The sequence below is a fragment of the Diorhabda carinulata genome, chromosome 9, assembly GCF_026250575.1.
Source record: "Diorhabda carinulata isolate Delta chromosome 9, icDioCari1.1, whole genome shotgun sequence".
Lineage (NCBI taxonomy): Eukaryota > Metazoa > Arthropoda > Insecta > Coleoptera > Chrysomelidae > Diorhabda > Diorhabda carinulata.
The window spans coordinates 2,159,754-2,180,375 of NC_079468.1; the positions used below are offsets into that span (position 1 = coordinate 2,159,754).

At 31.5% G+C, this 20,622-nt stretch overlaps 3 protein-coding genes and 1 long non-coding RNA gene across 5 annotated transcripts; 3 read left to right on the forward strand and 1 right to left on the reverse strand.

Moving 5' to 3' along the window:
- The first annotated feature begins 27 nt into the window (after positions 1-27).
- LOC130898000 (uncharacterized) lies at positions 28-2,521 on the forward strand. Its single transcript, XR_009059816.1, has 2 exons — positions 28-206; positions 1,031-2,521. It is a non-coding gene; the product is annotated as an uncharacterized LOC130898000 (long non-coding RNA).
- LOC130897994 (uncharacterized) lies at positions 204-16,571 on the reverse strand. 2 transcript variants are annotated; one of them, XM_057807004.1, is made up of 5 exons: positions 16,122-16,571; positions 3,906-3,989; positions 1,205-1,851; positions 859-1,146; positions 204-801 (listed from the first exon to the last, which is right to left on the reverse strand). In XM_057807004.1, the coding sequence occupies exons 2-5, from the start codon at positions 3,918-3,920 to the stop codon at positions 459-461; spliced, it is 1,293 nt and encodes a 430-aa protein (XP_057662987.1). In that variant the 5' UTR covers positions 3,921-3,989; positions 16,122-16,571; the 3' UTR covers positions 204-458. The 2 variants fall into 2 exon arrangements, with proteins under 2 accessions (XP_057662987.1, XP_057662986.1); XM_057807003.1 differs by lacking the exon at positions 16,122-16,571 and having other exon boundaries at positions 207-801; positions 3,906-4,390.
- LOC130897992 (glutamate [NMDA] receptor subunit 1) lies at positions 5,268-15,221 on the forward strand. The gene is made up of 14 exons (XM_057807001.1): positions 5,268-5,738; positions 5,849-5,971; positions 6,029-6,157; positions 6,211-6,405; positions 7,314-7,414; positions 7,474-7,647; positions 7,782-8,257; positions 8,320-8,612; positions 10,112-10,346; positions 10,913-11,061; positions 11,125-11,282; positions 13,303-13,475; positions 14,418-14,671; positions 14,791-15,221. Exons 1-14 carry the CDS (start codon positions 5,577-5,579, stop codon positions 15,040-15,042), a joined length of 2,874 nt encoding a protein of 957 aa, XP_057662984.1. The 5' UTR covers positions 5,268-5,576; the 3' UTR covers positions 15,043-15,221.
- Positions 16,572-16,806: 235 nt separating the features above from the next.
- On the forward strand, positions 16,807-20,159 carry LOC130897897 (26S proteasome non-ATPase regulatory subunit 11). Its single transcript, XM_057806844.1, has 2 exons — positions 16,807-18,258; positions 19,740-20,159. Exons 1-2 carry the CDS (start codon positions 17,139-17,141, stop codon positions 19,859-19,861), a joined length of 1,242 nt encoding a protein of 413 aa, XP_057662827.1. The 5' UTR covers positions 16,807-17,138; the 3' UTR covers positions 19,862-20,159.
- The last annotated feature ends 463 nt before the right edge of the window (positions 20,160-20,622 follow it).

The following is a 20,622-nucleotide window of genomic DNA, read 5'->3' on the forward strand; positions in this document are numbered from 1 at the left end:
TTGAACCTCTATATTTTTAAATAATCTATTGTTATTTATAGATTTTATTGATTAATGGAATATTTATTTAAAAATTGATATATCAAAGATGATAAGTTGTTTTATTGGGTTTGAAATAGTGATAACGCCACAAAACTTAATAAAAATCGATATGTCTATAGATATTGATTGAAAATTTGTTCAAAAGAAACATTGAAACAAAGTAGGTAAGTTCGTATTTTTATTAACAAAGATAATATACAAATATACATAAAGTAAAAACATTTGGTATAAAAAAAATAAATAATATTTGGTTTATAACACCATATTTAGATAATACAACAACCAGTTTAATCTACAATTAGGTTAATCAATAATAACGAACAACTTTGACAGGTAATGGAAGTTTACGTGTTAAGTTTTTGTTATGTACATCAATACCTTATTTAGGGTCGCATATTTTAGATCAATCCAATATCTTAAGACTCGTGATCGTATCTTTCTTTATCGGCTAAACTTTTCGAAATGTACCATTTTTCTTTTAAGATCTTCTTTTTGTGAGTAACAGGTACATGTTCGGAATATTTTGCTTCCAATTCGAGCGGCGGTGATTTGGATTTTTTATTATTTTTGTTCTTGTTAGATTTGTGTTTCCTTCCCTCATTTTTGTAGTGTCTATCATCTGGACCGCTGCTGTATTTGTAATAACTTTTCATCATTTTGTATTTCTTTGGAAACTTTTCCCTCTTCGATATATATTTAGAAGATCCACGTTTAGGATCTTCTTCCACTTCATCGTCATCTTCAGAATTTTCTTGATTCCTGAACAAAATTACAAAAAAAAATACGTATAATTTTGATTTTATTTATTTAACTTACCTGTATTCGGAATTATCTTCATCATCAAAATACTTTTCAAAAGGAGATGATTCGTATTCATCGCGTTCTTCTTCTTCCTCTTCCCTATTGTTAGTCCTTTCTTCGTGTTCGTCTTCTTCGGCTTCTTCATTTTCTACTACTGGTTTCTCAATGTGTTTCGGTTTTGTTTCAGGTTTGACTCTAGTTGGTTTGTCAATTGGCTGGTACTGAGCTCTTGGAGGTGGTTTGAATTTATTATTTTGGAGAGGAATATGTGGAGCTTCGGTTGTTGGTACAATTATAGTATTCCTTAAAATAAAATTTCAATTACATATTTCAAGCTTCATATGTTTATCTCAACAATTACCTTGGAAAATGATTGACGTAATTAAGAATAGGTCTCCCGTGTGAAGCTTGCGGCGAAAAGGGATGGTTAGAATAAAACACGTTCGGACTAGAATGATGATGAAAATTTTGTTGTTGGGGTAAAGTAGAATCCACAATAATTTTACCATAAACGTATTTCTTTGGTTCAACAAACGTTGGTTGTACACCGTAAAGCGGATGTTGCTTGGGATTAAAAGATGGAGGAGCAGTATTTTGTATATATTGACCGTGATGTACTGCTGGTTGTACAGTTTCAGAAGTTATTAAGTTCGGAGGGTTATTTTGTGGTGGCGGTTTCATATCCTGTTCAAACAGCTGTTTCACGTGTACATTTGATACTGCATCAGTTGGAGTTTGTTGAAATTCGTATAAAACTTGCTGAGCTGCTACTTTCGGTTCAATCACTTTAACTGGTTGACTGAGATCTACTAATGCCAGAGGTCTTACTTGATATGTGTTCACCTGCTTCGGCTCGTAGTAAACTTTCGGATTGTCGTTGTATGGCAAAACCAAACCGGACTCTCCGTAAGATTGGACATCTCTAGACAAGTTTCTTTTTGTTTTGGATAACAAGTTTGTTGTGTTCTGAGCGTGTACTGCCCATATGGACAACCACGTTATCCAAATCTGTTGACAAAATAATTCAATATTTAAAAAAAAATCAATACTGGCAATCCAATTCAAAACTATTGGTACACACTGTATGAGGATATAACTTGCAATGAACTGAAAGAGTAAATGTTATTTTTGCATTGATTGGATTAATAAAAATGTCAACATTGTTTTTTTTTTCATTCAAAACTTCACTCTATCTACAACAATCAACCCAAAGCAAAATTACTGCTACTGGAATACAACCAATCCAAAACACATACATCATAAAGCCCTAGAGACACTTAATTTCTCGAAGTTGAGAGAAAAGAACAGTTTTAGTGAACTCAGAGCCTTATCTCTGCCACGAGTTCGTGAGTTGACAAAAGTTAGCCTCCGCGCAGTCCCGATTTAATACCTATGGACATTTTCGTGTGAATTTATGTCAAATCTAAAGTTTACGCTAACCAATTGACTTCCCTGGCACAATTCAAAGAAAATATCCGTCACGAAATGGCAGCCATCATGGAGAATACCTGTCATTGATCAAATCAGTGCTTGAATGAATGTCGTTTACATTTGGACGATTTATTTTAATATGTAATAAAGATTTTTTCAATAAACTCCTTTCTTTTGGGACATCTCGTATTTTTCAAATACATACTTTTGTTTGTAATAAAAATAAATGCCAATATTAATTGAAAAAGAAGACATTTTTTTTTCTCTAATAAATTTGCTTCTGTTTATCTGTAAAATTTAATTTAAATCGATAAACTAGGCAACATTGCTCATGCGCACTTACAACGATTATGAATTTTTATTTATTACTTCAATTAATTTGTATACGTGTTTTTTAAATAAGCATTGTTTTATGTTTCAATCTAAGTACCAGGAAATTACATAAGACTTTCACCCACACGACTACTATAAAACATTCAGTCTATATGTATAAGTATAATATGTATTATTTAGTAATGCAAGAATGTATGTCAAAACTTGAAAAAATCAGTTACTAATACAAAAATATCATATTAATATTCAATATAAAGCCCAATCTATTAAATAATAAAAAGAAATATGAACTTTTAAAGTGATTGAAATGAACCTAATCTCTACAATGCGATTTTATAATATAATTAAATTTATTCTTCACAAGCACGTTTTAAATTTAAATTCTATTTTATACTTATTTAGCACTCAAAAATATATAAATGTAAAAACCAAAATTAAATTCAAAATTTTGTATTTTGAACGCATAAAGAATGTTTCAATGACAGGATAAGCCGTATAGGCAACACATTTTACATATAAAGCGTCATCTTAAATTTATTCAGCGTCAAAACTAAACATGGTATAGGGTATTATAACACCTTAACCTACATTATCAGCTGTTTACTAGTGTTTTGAAAAATACAATGAACTACGAGGTGAACATTTTATAGTATTTTAGTAAAGTTAAGCTAAGAAATTAACCAAGCAATTATTGAATAAAGTATCTATTGACAGAGGTTGTATATTTTAGTGTTTTGAAGTTTGACGTTCTTAAATTTAACGCTGCATCAATTTAAGATGGCGAATCCAGTCGAAATTATACTACGCGGCCTCATTTGATGCCCTAAACCGACGTCAACATGATATTGAACCTTAAAGTTATGTTAGTGGCAAAGTTTTTTGTTATAAATTAAAAATGTCAGAAAATATCGAGGAAGGACCAAAGTTACAAAGTTATTAAATTTGCTACTGGCGTTGCAGACTCCATTTTTGTATTATATACTTGTTAAGTAATATTGAACGCCTTACTTTCAACAATTATATTACAAATATATAAATCGGTTTAATTAACTTCCTCGAAATAAATATGCACGCCTATGATTTCACAAATGTTCAAAGTCATTTAAATTTTAACATCAATAGATTGTTGTTTTGTTGATTATTTCTATCATTGTTCACACAGCTCAAGAACTGAAGTTTTTTATTTCTCACAGGTTATTGATATTTGAAAAAAAGTTATATTTCGAACACAGAAATATTATTAGAATCGATGTATTTACTATGCATATTACGACTATAAAAAATAAGTAAGTACTTACAATGGAATACTTCATGTTGCTCTTGGGAAGATATCGAATTTTACTGACAGTGAAATCTGCATTTCTCAACTTTTATACTAGTAACTGTATAAAGAGAAAACAAACGTTTTTTCAATTGATCAAATTTACTAGATCAATCTAAGAACTATTACTTTTTTTACTTTGTTAGTGAAAATATGGTTTCGATTCTGTCATGCTAATAAAACGACGATAATTGAAATAATATAATTTCTTGATAGTTTTTGCGGTAGGTATTTGAATGTTGTGATTATCTCACGTATTTTCATAAAAAATTCACTTCCTTAGACGAGACATTCCTATATAATAATTTAGTTTTTGTTTTATTAAATAACTACTAAGAGAATTAGGTGTGAAATAAATAATATCCACAAATAACGATGTTTTGAAACAGAAAAATTACATTCTTTTGAGTAAATGGCGTATATACAAAAATTACCAGCACACGTATTATATTTTTCACAAAAAATTTCTAACCTAACCTACTTTGTTACGTGTTTTCGTAAACTTTTTGAGGAGATAAAACAAGGTCTTATGTCCTTAGTTTTCTCGACTTATAATATGAACTTTGAAAAATAATTTCATAAAAGATATTTTTGAAACATTTAGTTCGGAAATACATTTAAAATATAAAGCATAGCAGTCGATCTTTTCTTTATTTCAGTTCTGCTTGCAAAGCTATTCATCGTAAATTGTTTGTAATAACTAATATAATACGTGATAAATATTAAGGAAACACAGTACTTCTAAACTTCATCAAGTATATAAAATAGAATAAAAAGCTTTAAAAAGTATTTCTTCAGATAAAAATCAAGATTTTTTCTATTGTAAAAAGGTTAATCATATCTTCTTTACATCCTGCGGTTGCTACTTACACTAAAGTCTATTAACTAGGCAACCAACATTACAAACGTGTTATGGTGGTCATAAAAGTTCATTTAAATACTGACTAAGTAATGTCGAAAAATAAACCTCAAATCAATGTTTTTCGGAGATGAATATTCTTAATTGAAAATATATCGATCCCCAACTATTTTTTTAAATTCTCTAATAAGTATAAATTTGCAAGCACAGATTAGTACATTCAAAATTTTTTTACAGTAATATCTCTTTCATTTTTGTTCGTACAAAAAAATTTTGACATCGAAATTGTAGCAAATTTTATTCTCTAGCTTATATTAAAACTAGATTTTCAAAAGTAGTATTCTTAAGAGTTTTTCCAAACATTTAATATGAGTACGTTGTTAAAGGATAAAACAAATTTTATTTTTACAATTGATCTTAAAACCGGCAACGCCGCTATCATCCAAACTAAGCGGGAATCTTGGCCCATAAAAACATAGTCTCTTTGTTGCCATGCGTTCGATTTAAATTCTTATTTGTACATTTCAATCTATAAATCTTTATAAACACCAAATATGATCAATTATGATTCAATTAAGCTTATTCACACTATCATTAACCGAATTATAGTGCTTTTATATATATAATTATAGTAAATCTCAAAAGTATTATATAGTAAATGATTATTTCTCCTCTTCTCCCCCACTATTGGTCCTGAGAGGGGTAAAAGGTTCCAGTATCAAATCAATATCATCTCGACAGAGGAGTGATCAAGATGGGTTGAACGGTTTTCGTTGCCATTTTCTCACAATGTTGAATATGAATATTTACTATTATTTTTCATTAATATTGTGTTCTTCTATTAAATTATTGTCGGCGAATCAACGTGATTGGCCAAATCCGACTGTATTTAATATCGGAGGGGTACTTAGCAGTAACGACAGCGAAAAGTATTTTAAAGAAACTATTGCTGTAAGTATATTTTCAAAATAAATTTTTTCATTCATTATTTTTCTTTATTTCACGTTGAATGTTTTATTTTATTTCTTTAAATGTCTTCATTAGTGGTTCAATGTTTGCAGCACTTGAACTTCGATTCGCAATATGTCCCGAAAGGCGTTACCTATTATCACACGGCCATACTTATGGATCCAAATCCTATACGAACGGCTCTAAACGTTTGTAAATATTTAATTTCTAGTAAGGTACGACATTTATAATAGACATCGTATTTTTTCCTTATTTTCATTAACATCTTTCAGGTTTACGCAGTTGTAGTTTCCCATCCTCTAATCGGAGATTTGTCACCAGCGGCTGTTTCGTATACCAGTGGCTTCTATCACATACCCGTCATCGGTATATCATCTAGAGACTCAGCATTTTCTGATAAGGTGAATAAATTTACAAAAAAAGTTCAAAAACATTGATTTTTCTATTTTTTTAGAATATCCATGTGTCATTTTTGAGAACTGTGCCGCCATATTCTCACCAAGCAGATGTTTGGGTGGATATGTTGAAACATTTCAAATATAAAAAAGTTATTTTTATCCACAGTTCTGATACTGATGGAAGAGCATTACTTGGACGTTTTCAAACAACTTCTCAAAGTTTAGAAGATGATGTCGATATTAAAGTTCAGGTCAGATTTTTTACATTTATTGTTTTTTCAGTATAATTTAAAAATAACGGATAATTGAATACTTTGCGCCATCTACTAAACGGTGGCTGTAGTGTCCAATTTAGTCACCTAATAAACGAAGAAGTTTTCTTCTTTCCGACAAACTTTTACTGCAGATTTTAATTTCAACGTTTTGCTCGCTGTTGCCAACTACTCTTTAAATTAAAAGGTTCACATAACCACAAAGTTAACATTTGTTTTCATTGTTTCTTGTTAACCTCTTTTGGATTTAATTGGTTAGTTTTTTCATTTTTGCTAATAAAATGTTCGGTTTTCTCAATAAATGCTGCGGGTGCATTATTATCTATCGTCGGCGATCTAGCTGATGAACCGGTTTACTAGGTTTACAAGAAAACTGTAGAAAACGTGCAACACCGACGATGACGATAAACCTCAAAACATAGAATTTTATATTCTATCCACGGACGGAGAATTGAACGTCTAATTTATGAATTGTTTTAGTTATTATATTCCATTTCTATTTACAAGTTTAAATGCGAATTTTAATCAATTTCGTCTTCTTTTTTTATAACTGAATTACTAAAACCAACACTAAAAAACTATATAATATAATAATACGTTATATAGTGTAATAATATATTTTGAATGATTAATGATATGATAAAAATCTTTAAATTTAAAATAATTCTACTATTAATCTTTTTCACTTGATATAAATCACTTGGTTAGATTTTTAGTAACAAGCTGATGTATCATAATATTCTGTTTCCGCGCTGTTGCCAGTTTCATAGATAAAAATTTCTTATTACAAATATTTGAAATTCAGTCTACGTTTAATAATAAATATTTTATATACGGGGGGATATGATGAGATTTGATTCGTATTCAGATTCTGGTGTTTTATACAGGTAGAATCAGTAATAGAGTTTGAGTCAGGACTGGACAGTTTCAAAGATCAACTTTTAGAACTAAAAAATGCTCAATCTAGAGTTTACTTAGTTTATGCTAGGTAAGAATTACGACAACTAGTTTTTGTGCTTTGAGATAGAGTTGATTTTGTACTTTTAGTAAACATGATGCCAAGGTTATATTTAGGGACGCGTCTTTATTTAATATGACCGACGCGGGGTACGCCTGGATCGTAACAGAACAAGCTTTAGAAGCTGATAATATACCTGAAGGTATACTCGGTTTGAAATTGGTGAATGCTACGAATGAAAAAGCTCACATAAGGGATAGTATGTAAGTGACTAGAAATAAAATGATTCTTGTAAAATTTAGGTTAGGAAATAATACAGAGGCGTACGTAGACGTGAGAAAATATTTAAAATAATCAACTTTTCTTCTTCTTAGCTTACCTTTAGACTTATTTCTAGTTACGTGTTGGCGTCAGCTTTGCGCGATATGAATCAAACCAAAGAAATAACTGAAGCTCCTGAGGATTGTGATAATTCAGGATCGATTTGGGAAACTGGTCGAGACTTGTTCAATTTTATAAGAAAACAAGTTTTGTTGAACGGCGAAACCGGAAAAGTCGCTTTCGACGACCAAGGCGATAGGATCAACGCCGAATATAACGTCGTTAACATACAGAGGAAGAAGAAGAAAGTGGTGGTGGGGAAATACTTTTTCAATAAAGAATTAGACAAAATGAATTTGAAAGTGGATGAAAATAGCATCGTATGGCCGGGCAGGCAGACGGAAAAACCCGAAGGGATCGAAATTCCCACGCATTTAAAAGTTTTAACCATAGAAGAGAAACCGTTCGTTTACGTGAGAAAATTGCTCGATCCTCAAGAAGCTTGTACCCCAGACGAGATCGAATGCCCCCATTTTAACTCCACCGAAGACGGTAAATACACTTTAATAATTTTGTTTATGAAAAAAAAAAAAACTGTCCACGTTCTTTTCTAGTATCTAATATCTATTGCTGTAAGGGCTACTGTATGGATCTTCTGAAGGAACTGTCTAAAAAGATCAATTTCACTTATAGTCTTGCGTTATCTCCAGACGGTCAGTTTGGCAACTACGTTATCCGTAATGTATCAGGAACTGGTAAAAAGGAATGGACGGGCTTGATAGGTGAACTTGTAGCCGATCGAGCTGCTATGATTGTAGCTCCTTTAACAATAAACCCAGAGCGAGCTGAATTCATCGAATTCAGTAAACCGTTCAAATACCAAGGAATAACTATATTGGAAAAAAAGGTAAAATTAATTATTAAAATTCCTTCTAAATCCTATCAAATTTAAAATATTATTAAATTTTTTTATTGTTTACAAAAGGGCACAATCCGCCTCTGTATATTTGTAATATAAACAAAACTTTCCGTTATCTCCGGAATATTATAACGATCTGACAACACGGTACGTTCTTAGAGAAATAAATGTGAACTAGTTCCCTTCAATTTATCTTCGAGGATGTGGATTATATTTTTTAGAAACGTATTGATACAACATTGACGTTAAAAAATTGACCAACAGTGATGGAAAACGATTACAAACGTTTTATTATAGTCTATTAACAGAACAATTTAACCTTTTGGCGGGCTATTCTGCTATATCTCGCTTCCGTTCGCGAACCGTCACTCTTGTTCTACTATTTGTTACGGCGATGAACGCAGTGATCAGCGGCGTACCGTAAACAAACAAAATAGCAAGTTTTTTAATTGCAACAACATTGACACTTCCTTCATTACATTTACTGCAGAGTTTTATATAAATTTTCACATAATAATAATTTTCTCCATTTTATAATGATCATATTCTGTGGGAGTAATCGATTCCCTTAGTTCACACGAGAACGAAGCTAATAATATTTACATTCGACTATCTCTCTCCGATATTACACGTACACAATTGTTTATCTTTATTCTCGAGAACCGTTGATTGTTTACTTTTTACAACGTTGTCAGGTGTTTTAAATTTTTATAATTATTACGAAATATGATATCGTACACACAAAAACAATTACTTATTAAATATAATTAACTGCGATTTGATTAAAATTTCAAATACAACTACTATAAATAAATTTGTCTATCAATTCCTGCGTTGTAACTATTGATAAACACTTTTTTATAATTATACATTGACGTGACTTAAATAAATATGGCAACTCTGTATTAGGATTGATTTCAATTGGAATCTTATTTATTTAACGTTAAATATACTAAAGACCTTATACAATATCCCTCATTTTATACGAGCCTGTTATATTCATCACACGATATACTAACAGTAAAACCAAAATTTGGAATCGACACTTAAAAGTGTTAGGTAAACGGGTTTCGAAAACATGACGTCATCAATTTATAAATATACTTGCTACACTGAGAAAACTGATTATTGAATTATTTCGGTTTGTATCGAATATAATTTGTTAGGTGTGCTTATTAATATACGAGGGTTATTCGATATAAATTCGTCGATATAATGAACGAATTGTTAGGTGTGCTTATTAATATACGAGGGTTATTCGATATAAATTCGTCGATATAATGAACGAATTGTTAGGTGTGCTTATTAATATACGAGGGTTATTCGATATAATGAACGAATTGTTAGGTGTGCTTATTAATATACGAGGGTTATTCGATATAAATTCGTTGACTTAATGAACCAATTGAGAAATGATGTTTCAAACAAACTGCCGTACAATAACGAATTCTTGTAAAATATTTTCTGTACCGTATTACGTTTTTTAGCCATCGAGATCATCTACTTTAGTATCATTTTTGCAACCCTTTAGTAACACTTTGTGGATCTTGGTGATGATTTCTGTACACGTAGTGGCTTTGGTCCTATATCTCTTAGACAGATTTTCACCTTTCGGAAGGTTCAAATTAGCTAACACTGACGGTACAGAAGAAGACGCTTTGAATCTCTCCAGCGCGATATGGTTCGCTTGGGGGGTGCTTCTAAACAGCGGCATTGGGGAAGGTATTACACCTACGATGTATATTTATTAAATAACGAGATTGACGCTTCTATAGACACAAAGTACGCATGCGCAAAACGTCAACGAAACAAATCAGTATAGCTGCAGTCTTTATTAATACGAAAAAGATCCAACGGTTGAGTATTTGTGAAACGAATCGTAGTTTTTTACTTATTATCCTGGAAATTGGCGTCAAACAATCACTCAACTTTATTAACGGACATCACTGAAGTGTGAAATACATAATTTCTTCGTGTACCGATAGAGCAAACTCTCGTGCTTTGGTAGAGTTCAAAAGTGGAAAATTAACCTCCCTGATGCAGTTTCAATGGTCTGGAAATGTCCGGAAAACCGTAGCATATATTTCCGAAGACGTTTTTAGCCGAGATTCGCGTCATGGAGTTTCTAAATTGAACGATATTTGGAGACATGAAAGGGAAAGACTGTTTTTCAAAGTTTGCGCGGGTGAATTTGTGACAAAATATTTTATAGCGTCAGTTTCGTTGTTGAATAGTCGTTATGTATCGTATTAATCTGCAAAGGTGAAAATTTTTTTTCAATTTTCCAGGTACACCCAGAAGTTTCTCTGCGAGAGTATTGGGAATGGTTTGGGCAGGTTTTGCTATGATTATAGTAGCTTCGTATACAGCCAATTTGGCAGCTTTTCTCGTTTTGGAAAGACCGAAGACGAAATTGACTGGAATAAACGACGCAAGGGTACGAATAAATATGTGGAAAGTTCCCTACAATGGAAAATTGATAAATTATATTTTATTGTAGTTGAGGAACACAATGGAGAATTTAACTTGTGCTACCGTTAAAGGATCGGCAGTTGACATGTATTTTAAGCGACAAGTCGAACTGTCAAACATGTATAGAACTATGGAAGCCAATAATTACGATACAGCCGAGAGCGCCATTAAAGACGTCAAAAATGGGTAAGAACCTACTAAAAAAGAGGAGGAAGCTTCGAAATATGGCAACACTGATGTGAATACGTCAAATCTGACATCGACATCATGGAAGTTTGACATTTTTAATGGTGAACGTGTCTTGAAACATTCATTTGTGACTTTCAACTTGGATTGAACTTCGATTTTTGGCGATGAAACACCAACTCGAGCCCCAGTGTTTCGATGGTTTTCCGAATTCAATTTGGTTGTCAAAACGATCGCAACAGGCGTCGAATGACGGATCTTTGCATATGTACCCAGAATTAAATAACAATTCACTGTATATGGGTCCTTCAAGACGAGCCAAAGTCGCCTGTTGTTTCAGAGTTCGAACAACAAAAACGTTTTTGAACAGTCAAAATATTGAATTGAAGTACAATCCTTGTTTAACATCCGATGATTTGTTCTTATTCACGCAGATCAAAAATAAATCGCGATATCGACGTTTTTCTACACCCGAAGAATCGATTGACGCGTTCAAATCGCATGTTTTGGAGTTAGTCCGATCCGAACGGAAAAAATTGGTCCAAATGTACGCGAAAACGCGTTGATCTGATGGTTGAAGTTGGGCTTAAATTATCTGAATGTCAGGAAGAAGATACGCCAATGAAAATCTTTTCACAATATCCCAAACAGTGACAACTTTGGACCCGTTACGATGAAATATTGATCTTGAATGTATTTGCATTATTTTTTGTTTTAAAATCAACAAAGTGTGTCAAAAAAGTTGAATTTTCGACCTCACGAACTTGCAAAAAGTCGAAAAACTTTTTTGTTCAAATGGACACTACAACTTTGAGTGAAAAAAGGGGCCCAACAGTTGGCTAACGTTTTTTTTTTCATTATAACGACTTGCAGTCGTTTAGATTCACGAGATTTAGCCGTCAGTTACGATCAATGTCAACGAACAGATGAAAATATACGAAAATTAAACTAAATTGTGGAAGTTTTGACCGATGAACCCCACTTGGGTGCCTAATATCGGAATTTTGACCGATGAACCCCACTAAAATTGTGGGTTTTGTTGTTGATTAGCCCTTTAGCCACTTCTCTGGTCATCAGCTCCGCCACATTTTCAATTGGGTTCCTAATATCGGGGCTATTACCCGGATAATCCAACATAGGCTTCAACAGACCGAGCATTGATACATGGAGTATGAAAGTGAATGGTACCCCGATTGAAAACCATTGTATGAGCTCGATGTACAGAGGTCCAGTGTCTTTGCTGCTCAAAAAATACATAATCTTCCATGTTTCTTTGCTTCATTCAACTGAAAACGATAATAATGTATAAATTTCTTTGTTTTGACATTATTAGGCCACATCAAGCGCCTTGCTTTCATTGCAACTGTCAAGTTGGGCTTACCGGCAAGCCTTCAAATCAAATTTTTTCAATTTTCTTCGAACATTGAGCTCAGAAGCACTTACGCACTTTCGTCAAACATCTTCCATCTTCCAGGACGTGGAATGAAAAATGCTTTTCCCGGAAAAATCGCCTCAACTACCCGTAGTTCAATTATTTCTTTTTGAAAACATTCCGTACAGAAAATAAACTCATAAATGGATAGTGTAACAGTGTCGAACAAACACAGTGTTGCCATATGCTAGACATAAATGCAAATAGGTTGTGTACAACAAATATTTTAATTAATAATCAATAATATTATAGTTTAAATATACAATTACGGCGTAAAACTTTTAAGAAACATTGACTATTGAAAAAATCTAATAATTTGGCCAGGGAATGTATTGAGAGAATCAGTAATTCACCTACTTCTAAAAAAATTGAAATAACGTTGACACGTTTCACTATAAATCGCTTTTAATTTCCGACTTTTAGGCCTCTAAGTCACTGTACATCCGCCCAAGTTACCAGATTTAGCACCTGTGAGTTATAAGAAACATTTCAATACTTAATTTTAGAAATTTTGGATGTCTCCGATAGCTTTTTACGATTTAATAAAATTTCTGCGGAAATCTGATTTATTTATATATTTGTTTGTAGAAAATTGATGGCTTTTATTTGGGACAGTTCCCGACTTGAATTCGAAGCGGGTCAAGATTGCGAACTGGTTACAGCCGGTGAGTTATTTGGTAGATCCGGTTATGGTATTGGATTGCAAAAAGGATCTCCTTGGTCTGACGACGTGACATTAGCTATATTAGATTTTCACGAAAGTAAGCATTTATAACACGACACGTATAAAAAAGTTAAGTTTCATCTACTAAAAAACGGTTTTTCCAATTTTCTTTTTACTTCGTTTTATTTTGAGGTCGAATTTAATTTTCGTCTTAAGCGCCTGTACTAATACGTATACTCAATATCCGTCCGATTTGTCATCAAGCAAAGACAAACTTCGTACACTCCATCCTTTTCTACGGATAATTTACCATACGTACATATGTCTCAAGTAAAGACATACGTCTTTTCGTTGCCTTATAATAACCTCATAATGATAAAAAGAGATAGCGCTAAATGAAATTGACGGTATTCATTGTTATTTCTTCTCATAGCTATTTATAGTGGAATTTTCATCTATTGAATCGTTTTTAAAATGTTTTTTATATATATTCAGATATATTCTTTAAAATTGTTTTTTTGCGAAGCTTTTAATTTGGATTTTACGCTGTATTTATGACACATTCAAATATCACTAATATAAACTTTATTTAAGTTCATATTGGTTGTGTCTAAGACTCCGTATAACGGACGTTTTGTATGTACTGTAATCAAATAATATAAAATTATTTTTTTTCCTAAATATACCAACAAAGAACACAGATTAATAGAAAAATTATGTTTACATACTAAATTTTTTGTAAATAGAAATATATAAAAAATAAATATGAGATCTGTCTTTTTCAAAATATTAAGGACCGAAGTAGGTCAAAACGTCAATTTTCAATATATTTCAACTGATTTCAATAGAAAAGAAACCTAAAATCTGAAAAAAATCAATACGAAAAACAATTCAAAATATGATATTCAAATAGTAAAAAATTTTCACGTTAAAGTAACAGTAGCCACAACCTTTTTATTTGATATTGTGTATTTGTTGAGTATGGCTGAATTCGATTGAGTATTAAGTTTTTAGTAATGATAAAACTCATTTAATTTAGGTGGATTTATGGAAAGTCTAGATAACAAATGGATTTTCCAAGGTAATTTTCAACAATGCGAACAATTCGAAAAAACTCCAAACACTTTGGGTCTTAAAAACATGGCGGGAGTTTTCATATTAGTCGGTGCCGGTATAGTGGGAGGAATCGGTCTAATTATAATCGAAATGGCCTATAAAAAACATCAGATTAAGAAACAGAAAAGAATGGAACTAGCAAGACACGCAGCTGATAAATGGAGAGGAGCCGTTGAGGTAGGCAACCAATTAAATCCCAATATCCCACGATATAATTAGAATTATTCGATAAATTCTTATTTTATCATATATTTTCTAAAAAAATTTTGTTCACAAAAACATAATTTTCGTTTTAGAAACGTAAAACACTTCGAACGTCTGCTACAACAGTTCAACGACGTATAAAATCCAACGGGGTAAACGAGGCTGTAACAATTTCCCACGTTTACGATAAATTTCAGCGTAATCCTCCGTACTATGGCGCCGAAAGGAATTGGCCAGGTGAATCTGACGTAAGACAGAGAAGAATCGATGACGGTGGTGGAGTGCAGCCGGTGCCGCGTTACTTGCCATCTTACACGCAAGATGTTTCGCACTTGATTGTTTGAAATTAAAGGGAAAAATTGAATAAATTATTACTTTTATGTATTATGATTATTATTCCATTGAGCTGGAAGTAGAAATAATTCTTGTCATTAATACTTATATAACAATGTTATCATTATGTCAATGTACTGTTGAATTAATATTTGTCTAGGTAATAAGTTCAATAAATGGATGTAGTAGACATATTTGTTTGATTTTTAACCATATTTCCAAATTACCCCACAATGTACACCAATACCATGACTAATGGTAATGACGTCATGGATCCGACGCCATATTGTACTACTAACAGCGCATTCCACTAAGGCAGGTTACACACGTATGCATCTCGCACCATGCACTCTGTTCCGAGTGAGTTCTGAGCTTTATAATCATAAAACCAAGTGGAATGGATTATGAAACGTTCTAAGCGTTGGGATAAATAAATGACAAAAGAGAAAAATAGAGCAAAAGCTTTTAGAGGTTACATTACGAATTGTAAATCAATTAATTTTTTAGCGGAGTGTTTAAATAATTTACATTAAAGTAAAATCAAAATGTCTTCTGCGGCTCTATAAGATTTGGTGTTTAGAGTCATTGAATTAAAAGTAAGGGGAGGAACAATAAGTTTGGATATTGCATATGGCGCTTTACCATAGGCGTGCTACATAAAAATTATTCTGTAACAAATTATATGAAACAGAGTTCAGAAAAAAAAATAATATTGTTAACGAGAGATAGAGAAAATTGTGGATCTGTAACCTTCTCTAAATTGTTGCTCGCTTTCAATTTCTGTCTCATTTCTTAAATTGAGTCTATTGACATTATTTTTATCGCCAAATAATTTTTTAGATTTGCAATTTTTATATTTTTGAAGCATCATTTTGTGCAAATCCACGATTTTCCTTTATAATTTTACATGGATTTATAAAAGGAGCTGCAATAGGTGTTTCTTTCTAGGATGATTCTAACGTACTATTTTTATTTATTTTGCTACGCCTATGTCTTAACCTTGTCAATTATCACAATATAAAATCTTTCATTTGCATTTTATATATTTAAAATTAATAGTAGCTGAAGTGAATAAAGAAAAATAACTTACCCGTAAATAAGTGATCCTTAAAGATTTATTTTTAGCACCTACATAACTAATAATTCTGTTTGAGTTCTAATTACTAATGTTTTAACACTCAAGTCCCTATTCTAATTGATTTTAATGCATACCTATATAAATATAAAACGAAAACACAAACCACGGTAAAATTAATCAAAAAATTTCCGAAAACAAACACTAACCAAAATAAATAAGTCGGATGTTTAAGATGGATACTTCCATGGCACTTGCTGTCCATGTATATAGATGGTAGCTATCGTTGTTTCAATTTACAGTGTAGAACCTTTGTATACGTATATATCAATACATTTCAAAATTAACTTGACTTACATATTGTAATATTTTTCTCACACTTTTAGTAATTTAAAATTTACGTTATTACAAATGAGATTATTATATTTAGAACTTTGAGAACTAGTGAATAGATGCTAAATAATCTCAAAGGGAATTCGTAGAAGGTAGATGACCAGTTTTACACTAATTATTATACCTAACTAATAATCTTTCAATATATTTAAAATGTGTTAACGACTAAATCTCGGGTCGCAAAATACATAAAACGACTAATATTTATTGATGAAAATGACAAATGTTTGAATTTTATGTTTAATCCATTATTATAATTGGACAATTAAATCTGCTACGTCAGGTTTTCCACAAAATATTCTATTTTAGTATACTGATCAGTCAATGACACAATTATATACGTAAATATACTTGTTTTGAATCAAAAAAACAAGCTGTATATTACGCTGGATGATGACAGTGCGTTTTGTTTGTGTAAAAAGATTGTTCGTTAGGTACCTGTCATCGTTGACATCTGTCATTTTTTCCTAAGACGTATTCTTTAGCCATCAGCATGTTGACATTTCTTCATTGATTTAGAGGGAAGGGCGTTTCGACAAGTGATAATTGTCATCATATCGTATCAGATTCTTTTCAATTAAATAGTGACATGTAAATGAACGAACGGTCAGTACAGTCAGTAGTGAGTAGTAAGAAAATATGGCTGGTGCTATGCTTTTTGAAAGAGCCCAATCTGTACCTTCTCAGCACGAGAAATTGTTAAAATTGGATAGAGATAATGAAGATGAAGAGCAAAGTATTGTCAACAAAGAGCAAGATATTCTCAATTTGGGTGAGAAGTATAAAAAGGAGGGCAAGGCGAAAGAACTGGCCGAGCTCATAAAGGCCACTAGGCCTTTTTTAAGTTTAATAAGCAAAGCAAAAGCAGCTAAATTGGTAAGATCTTTAGTCGATTACTTCTTGGATTTGGAAGCTGGTATTGGTATTGAAGTACAACTATGTAAAGAATGTATAGAATGGGCGAAAGAAGAACGAAGAACTTTTCTACGTCAGTCTCTGGAGGCAAGACTCATTGCTTTATATTTTGACACTGGAATGTATACAGAAGCACTACAATTGGAATCTACTCTACTTAAGGAATTGAAGAAATTGGATGACAAAAATTTGTTAGTAGAAGTTCAGCTACTTGAAAGCAAAACATATCACGCTTTGAGTAATTTACCGAAAGCTAGAGCTGCTTTAACATCAGCAAGAACAACAGCAAATGCTATTTATTGCCCTCCCAAAATGCAAGCTGCTTTAGATTTACAATCAGGTGTATTACATGCTGCCGATGAGAAAGATTTCAAAACAGCCTACTCATATTTCTACGAAGCCTTCGAAGGTTTTGATAGTGTAGAATCACCCAAAGCACTTACGGCTCTCAAATATATGCTTCTATCAAAAATAATGGTCAGCAGTCCCGAAGATGTCCAACATATTGTTAGTGGTAAGCTGGCTTTCAAACATGCCGGCGAGGATATAGAAGCAATGAAAGCAGTCGCACAAGCAGCACACAAACGTTCCCTTGCAGATTTCCAACAGGCCGTCAAGCAGTATAAACACGAATTAGAAGATGATGTTATTGTTAGAGCACATTTAGGAACTTTGTATGACAATATGTTGGAACAGAACCTTTGCAGAATTATAGAACCATATTCCAGGGTGCAGGTCGAGTATATAGCTAAAGCGATAAAGCTTCCAGTACTTCAAGTAGAGAAAAAGCTTTCCCAAATGATTTTAGATGCAAAGTTTCATGGAATATTGGATCAGGGCGAAGGTAATTATTAAATAATATATTTTCAGGAAGTAAAAAGTAATACAAATATGAAAAATGAGTAGGAATTGTACATTTTTTATTACAAGATATAGTTACTACAAATGATGATAATTAAAAATTGTGATTGTAACTGTATTTAAAATATTATTTTTTTTCTAATTCCTCTTTAAAATTGAAGTAATGCATAGATTAAAGAATTCTTGATACATACACATTGTTAATAGGGATTTTTTATAATATCTACGAGAAAAAGAAATGCCATAGTACCTGTGAAATATAAATTTTTTCATAGACCTTTTGATATGTTTATGTTTCTAAATCTTGAAAGCGATCAACAAATTAGAAGAAGAAGCAAGAAATTATGGACTGGAAATAAATGCAGACGCAACAAAATATATGAAAATAGGGGAAAACTAGAACAGAAAGCAAACATACAATTTTTGAAACAGTGTTCGCCTTTTACTATCTAGGAGTAACTTTGGGACAAACGACCAGAGACAGGATAAAGGAAAGGATACAAAAAGGCTACGAAGTCTATGTAAGAAACAGGAACTTATTAAAAAATAATAACATAACCAAAATAAAAATTTACAAAACCCTAATAAGACCAGTTATGGAAACAACAGTAATCAACAAAAGGGAAGAAAAAGAACTGGAAAAAACTGAGAGAAAGATAATGAGAACTAGTTCCAAACATAACACAGGAGGGTGAATGAAAAACAAATAAATAGAGAAAGAGCTGGGGAAGGAAAATATGAGAAGAAAATCAACTGAAATGATCCAAAGAATAATGCAATGGACCTCATTGTGCCGAAAGGAATGAAAAATAATAACAATAGCAGTCAAGACAGACGTTAAACTATAAAGAAAACAAAAATAGAAAACAAGGAGTAATCTACATCAAAAAAGGATTTTAAAGCGCTGAAAGCAATAGCCATAATTTGAAATTGAAAGGTTTGATGATGTTTCCAAATCTAAATTTTTTGATAAAGACTGCAACAGGCCGAAACGTCAAACTATTTATAGAAAAGTGTCCTAAAATCAAGACAAATCATCATGAAAAACATAAAAAGGTCTAAGAAGTGAAAAGTTGTGGATAATTATATTTATTTTCAGAGTTCCAAATAGTTTTTTATATATTTTTATTGTTTTTGAGATTTTAGTCTCAATTTAATTTTGCTTGTCTATTTTTCTTTATTGAAAATCATCAAGTTTATCTTATACATATTTTTTTAAATTTATATATTTAATTATAAATCAATTGTTTATTGCTTTATTTAAAAAAATTTACCAAACAAGTAAATTTTTATTTATATTACTATGGATTATTAGAGTAGGATAGTACTTTGCTATAATTTTGTATTTATTTTTTTCTAAAACACCTAATCAGTTCTACTATTCACAATCTATGATTCCACAATACTACTTTGATTTTTTTGAGGAGAATTTTTAAAATGTTGACATGCTCTTTGTTCTTGCAGGTGTTCTAATAGTTTTTGAAGAGAGTGCAGTAGATAAAACATATGAAATGGCCCTAGAAACCATCCAGAGTATGAGCAAAGTAGTAGACACCCTCTATCAAAAAGCGAAGAAATTGTCATAGGTATAATATAGCAGAAACAAAAAAAAATGTTGTGAAAATAAATGACTGTAAATTTTTATCCAAACTAGTTTTTTCTCAATATCGAGTTTATATAATAACAATTATTTAATTCGCTTATGTTATATTTGAATTTATTTTTGAAAAAATGTCTATAATTGTCTTTTTCAAACTAACAAGGTTACCTTTTATGGAAATTTTGTTAAATACACACACACATAAAAAAATTATATTTTAGGATACTTAAAAATGCTTTTTTAACTGGGTAAAATTGTGTTTGAAATTAAAATTATAAAATAACGATGCAATTTATTACATTCACCAAAATTTCCTTTCTAATTACTATTTGTTCACATTGAAATAGCTTTTGACTTAACCTAGATTATTTAGTTTTGATGTCAATGACCCCATACAACCCTTGTTACACTTCCACATTCTTCTCTCTAGATATTTAAATTAATTTGTGGACGAAACTTAATTTTTTCTATAAGGAATTATGAAAAATAATGTAAAATTTCAAAATTATAAAATAACGATGCAATTTCTTAAATTCACCAACTTTTACTTCCCAAAAAAACATCTAAGTCTTTTAAGGTAATTTATATCAGTTGTAAGTCAGCGTAACTAGTTTTTGTTCACATCGAAATGGCTTTTGACTCAAACCTAGATTATTTAGTTTTGGTGTCAATGACCCCATACACCCCTTGTTACATTTCCTAACATCTTTATATTTGAATTAAATTGAAGATGAGGCCATGGATTTT

What these genes read in the sequence shown, in the direction of transcription:
- LOC130897994 (XM_057807004.1), bottom strand. An exon ending in TACGTCAATCATTTTCCAAG is followed by an intron (nt 1,147 to 1,204) that starts GTAATTGTTGAG and finishes TTTTATTTTAAG; the next exon opens with GAATACTATAATTGTACCAA. An exon ending in GAAGATAATTCCGAATACAG is followed by an intron (nt 802 to 858) that starts GTAAGTTAAATA and finishes AATTTTGTTCAG; the next exon opens with GAATCAAGAAAATTCTGAAG.
- LOC130897992 (XM_057807001.1), top strand. Translation starts at nt 5,577, where the DNA reads ATGTTGAATATGAATATTTACTATTATTTTTCATTAATATTGTGTTCT. An exon ending in CTGGAATAAACGACGCAAGG is followed by an intron (nt 11,062 to 11,124) that starts GTACGAATAAAT and finishes ATTTTATTGTAG; the next exon opens with TTGAGGAACACAATGGAGAA. An exon ending in TATATTAGATTTTCACGAAA is followed by an intron (nt 13,476 to 14,417) that starts GTAAGCATTTAT and finishes CATTTAATTTAG; the next exon opens with GTGGATTTATGGAAAGTCTA.
- LOC130897897 (XM_057806844.1), top strand. Translation starts at nt 17,139, where the DNA reads ATGGCTGGTGCTATGCTTTTTGAAAGAGCCCAATCTGTACCTTCTCAG. An exon ending in AATATTGGATCAGGGCGAAG is followed by an intron (nt 18,259 to 19,739) that starts GTAATTATTAAA and finishes TTGTTCTTGCAG; the next exon opens with GTGTTCTAATAGTTTTTGAA.